Raw genomic sequence first — 4511 nt, 5'->3', positions numbered from 1 at the left:
AACTAAAACAATTCCTGAGTTCGCGGCTAAAAAAACTCACATATGAAAGACGCAACTCTCATGTACCGGTATTAGATAACCGCTGACCGCTGGGTAGTCCAGCCGCGACCATGGTGACCGATTTTCTCGGCCGCGGGCGAGGGAGAGTTTCGTTAACTTGGCCAAATTGCCGCAAGAACTGGTCAACACGTATTACTTTTTACCCTCATATTATGCATATGCAATACCCGAACACAAAAACAGTTTAATTAGATCAATAAAGTCACAAACAACATTTTTTGCAGCGACGCCCATATCGAAAAATTAACCGTTTTAGAGTTATGAAGCAAAGACTTTTAAGGGATCTAGAACCCTCATTTTAGGTATCAAATGAAAGCTCTTATTATTCTGCACAACTTTTGTTCTATATGTGTCTAGAAAAAAAATAACAACTAAAAAGTTATTGAGCAAAGATATAAGCAAAATTTAACATTTTTTGAAACATAAATTTCGATGTAATTTTTTAAGAAGTATACGTGCGTTAATCAAACATGTAAAACTAGAAGGACAACGCTCATTGTACCATAGCTTGGCGTGTTTTCTATTGTTAAAAAAGTGGGTTATCTGTACATACCCCACACTTTTTCAAACTCCGCCCTCAATGTTAGGAAAAAAGCAACAACTACCAAACTAAATATTTTTAAATTAATAGTGCAGGAAAAATTCAACTCCAACTTCTGCTCATGCTCCTTTGCCTCACTTTCAATCTTTTTGTTAGGCGTTTCCTCAACCTCATCCCCCGACGCCGATGGGATTCCAGCTTCTAAAGCACCCGACACTTCGTGTAGCATTTCCGAGGAGGGTCTTTTGTACTTTCGTATACTCTCTACTGATCTATGTCCAGTCCTTCTCATTATTTCTTGCTCCGGAATTCCCGCTTGGTACAGGGATGTAGCGCATGTACGCTTACCTGAATGGTTTGTGAAGAAACCTGGAATGTTAGCTTCTGTGCACATGCTTTTTAAAAGGCTAGACAGTTTGTTAACTCTGATTGGTTGGGAACTGAATCGTACACTTCCATTCTCTCCGTTTTCTAGTGGTCGTAAATAAAAACGTTCTGGACCTTTTTCTTTGACGCACTGGATGTAAACTTTATAGATCTCATAAAAAGATTCTTTTGCAAAGTGGTGTTTCAATTCCTTGGCTGTAATATGTCGCTGATTTAAGCCTCCTGACAAAAAAAAATAAACAAAACAAAATTTATTATTTACCTTTTTTAGAAACCACTGCTGCGAGTCAGTTGACTAAATAATATATGATTTCGGACTGTAACTGTAAAATACTCTGTAAAAATATCAACAGGTGGTCAAATAAAGCCTGGTTTGCTTCCTGTTATCTTATTACTATAATTACCATATTGTTAACAAACTATGTATCCAAATCAGAAAAACAATATCCATTTATTTCCTTATAATATCATCAATAAATTCCCCGATTAATTCAATATAAAATAAGTTCTGACTGACCACGTGTTAATATTTACTACAAAAAGTCGCAGATCATCATTCATTGTCATTGGTCAGTGCTATCATTGGATCTGTATTTGATATGCAAAATAGTATTCATTGCCTTGAAAACTAACAGCCAATCGATGCGCAGTATTGTAATCGAAGTACAAAGTTTGAGCACGCACGGTCAAGCAAATCACACGCTTTTGGTTGAATGAAAGTTTGACTGACCATGCATGTGTAGCAATACATTTAAATACGTGGTAACACTGATTGGTTAATGGTAGTGTATATGCAAAAGAAGTATCCATTTCATGAAAGCAAATAAAAAGTAATATTATCAAGCTAACTGTTATAAGACTTCTATACCACGCTTGAATACCTAAATGAAGAACATGTACTTGCTTCCTACAGAAAATAGAGAGCATGCTTTTCGCACATATGTGGGCGTATCTTTCTTAGATTCCTTGGACTGGGTATTATTAATATTTCAAAGTAAGATCAAATTAACAAAGGTATTTTGGGTAAAGATACAGCCAATCATGTTAGTTAAAATGCATCTTACAAAACGAAGCCTGTTTTGCTCGATTATTACCACAAGTACATATTTGCATAAATATGAGAGAGAGAGAGAGAGAGAGAGAGAGAGAGAGAGAGAGAGAGAGAGAGAGAGAGAGAGAGAGAAGGGTAAAATAGGGAAAACCATTACCTTTATAAGTCTTGTTGGCTCTCCCGGAAAATTTGATAAACTTTCCCTCCTGGTCAGTCCCCAGCTCAAACTGATCCACCGAGAGTTGCCTGTGTTCGTCCACCGCACGCAGTCCAAATAACTTACAATTATAGAAGAATACGGTGTTAACTATAGCCTTTGCTGTCTGGATGCCTAGTAGACCCAACTCCCACAACTTGTTTTCTGTTTCAATGCTAATTGGCTCTGCCTGTTTTACATGTGATCCAACATCCTCGGTCGTCAGTTGTGCCATTCGTGCACTCAATTGTTTACGAAATTCGTAAAAGTCAGAGTTTTTTTCGTCCAAAAAATTGCGATGGTTTCCATTTTCACGCATGTAACGGAGTAGGCCAACAGTAATCATGTATAAAGAACGAGGGGGGTAGGGTGATCCATCCTTTTTCCGTGCTTCAATTACAAATTTACCCAGTAATGAGTTGATGTTTTCGGTATCAAAAAGAGCGAGTTCAGGAATGACTGTTCCTTTAGTCGCCATTCTCGCTTTTCTCCACTCCATAAATACGGAAAAGGCCCAATTGGTGTTTTTTCTCGTATTCTTGCTCTCTGTAGAGGTAATAAGATTTGATACGTCAGGGTCCTCCACGAAAGCAAACCTGGCTGTTTCCTCTTGTTCGCATTCGAAGTTGTCCTCTAGCGTGTCAATCATGCTGTCTACTGTAAGCGATTCCCCCAGATCTAAATGGCCCATATCAAACACAGACAACTGACTAAGACTGAGTTCTCCAAATAAATACTCACACTCAATCTCGTTAGTGGCTTGGGACAAGGCAATGTCATCAATGGTTTCGTCCCAAAGACTTTCCGTTTCCATATTCTCACTCATGTGTCCGAATAAATTGAGAAACACGTGTAAGTAGAAAAACGGGTATCGTGTATAAAGTTTTTATAATTATGGAAAAAAAATCACGTGATAAGAACGCGTTTGAATGATAAACTTGTTTTGTGGACAGGGTGAATAGCTCCAGCCAATCGGATTAGTCGTTTGTCATTTATTGTTTCGCGCCACATATTTCTGGAAATATATTTGTTCGCTTATGTTTCATTGATTATTTTAAATATAGAAATCCATTGTATTGTATATTAAACGTGTTTACAACCAAATTAAAAGAAGAAATTGTATTATAGATACAAGGTAGCAAATAGGATTTTTAAAAGAGTAACTACCGCCATCAATTGAATTTACACCGTATTTACTAGTTATTCTCTGAACAGAGGCATCGCACAGATACATGTATGAGTTCTTGAATATTAAATTGCATTTATGTAGATTCTTTGAAGCAAATACCGGTACTAGATGTCAGAAAATGATTAAATGTGAAATAAAAGATATAACAACGAATGATTTTTTAAAATAATTGTTTAAGAAAAAATAACGTTTATCTTTTGATGTGGATAGAAAGTCATTCAATAGTAATACATGAAATACACAGTGCATTGTAAAGGCACCAAAATTGGAACCATTCTGACTACATGTTTTACGATATATAATGATGTTAGTAAACAATGGTACAAGTAACTTACCCCATATAATATTGTTGATTAAGTGCAGATACCCGATGGGCTACGCTCCCTCGTGTCATTATGACCACGCCCATCGGGTATCTGCACATAACCAACAATATTATATGGGGTAACTACTACATGTCTATATTAAAGTTTGTAAATTAAAACTATTTGCTACAGATCAACTCGGAGCCTTTGCAGGTACACGTGACCCACTAAAAATATTCAAAGGGGAATAACTCAAAACCGGAAGTAGCGATTTCACAATATTTTGTGCTATTTTGTGCTATAGTGAGCTATTGTCATTTCCAATAAACCATGAAAATTTGAATAAAATCTAATGACAAACAAGCGAGATATTACAGTTAATGACATCCGTATCCATTATTTACGCAAAAATATAAAAGACCTGAAAATTTGAATCGACCTGAAAATTTGCTGACCTGATTTATAGTGTAGATAAGATTTCTAGCCCCATGTAGTACCAAAGTAGTGCGAATCGTAATGTGTGCGCAAATAGTAGAATTCACCGAATGCCTGATACTATACATGCAAACTTAATTCATAGATAGATCATATTTATTTTAGAAGTATGAATCCTTTAAATTCTAAGATAAAAAGCCAGGGCTATACATACATGTATACGTAATACAACGTACAAATTTAGTGGTTAAAAGCAGAGGGCTAGAGTCGGTGGAATCTGAAAATCTTAAGGCTTTCATTTTTTCGATGAAAACACATGCAACTGGTCCACGTATTGTAGTCCTTTT

At 36.3% G+C, this 4511-nt stretch overlaps 1 protein-coding gene across 1 annotated transcript; it reads right to left on the bottom strand.

Annotated features, from left to right (window-relative positions):
- Positions 1-599: 599 nt before the first annotated feature.
- On the bottom strand, positions 600-3061 carry LOC128161069 (uncharacterized). The gene is made up of 2 exons (XM_052824318.1): positions 2197-3061; positions 600-1210 (listed from the first exon to the last, which is right to left on the bottom strand). The coding sequence occupies exons 1-2, from the start codon at positions 3059-3061 to the stop codon at positions 600-602; spliced, it is 1476 nt and encodes a 491-aa protein (XP_052680278.1).
- Between the last annotated feature and the right edge of the window lie 1450 nt (positions 3062-4511).

The sequence above is a fragment of the Crassostrea angulata genome, chromosome 8 (genome assembly GCF_025612915.1).
Source record: "Crassostrea angulata isolate pt1a10 chromosome 8, ASM2561291v2, whole genome shotgun sequence".
In the NCBI taxonomy this organism is placed as follows: Eukaryota; Metazoa; Mollusca; class Bivalvia; order Ostreida; family Ostreidae; genus Magallana; species Magallana angulata.
The sequence above is the reverse complement of the archived record's forward strand: the minus strand, read 5'-3'. Positions and strand labels throughout refer to the sequence as shown.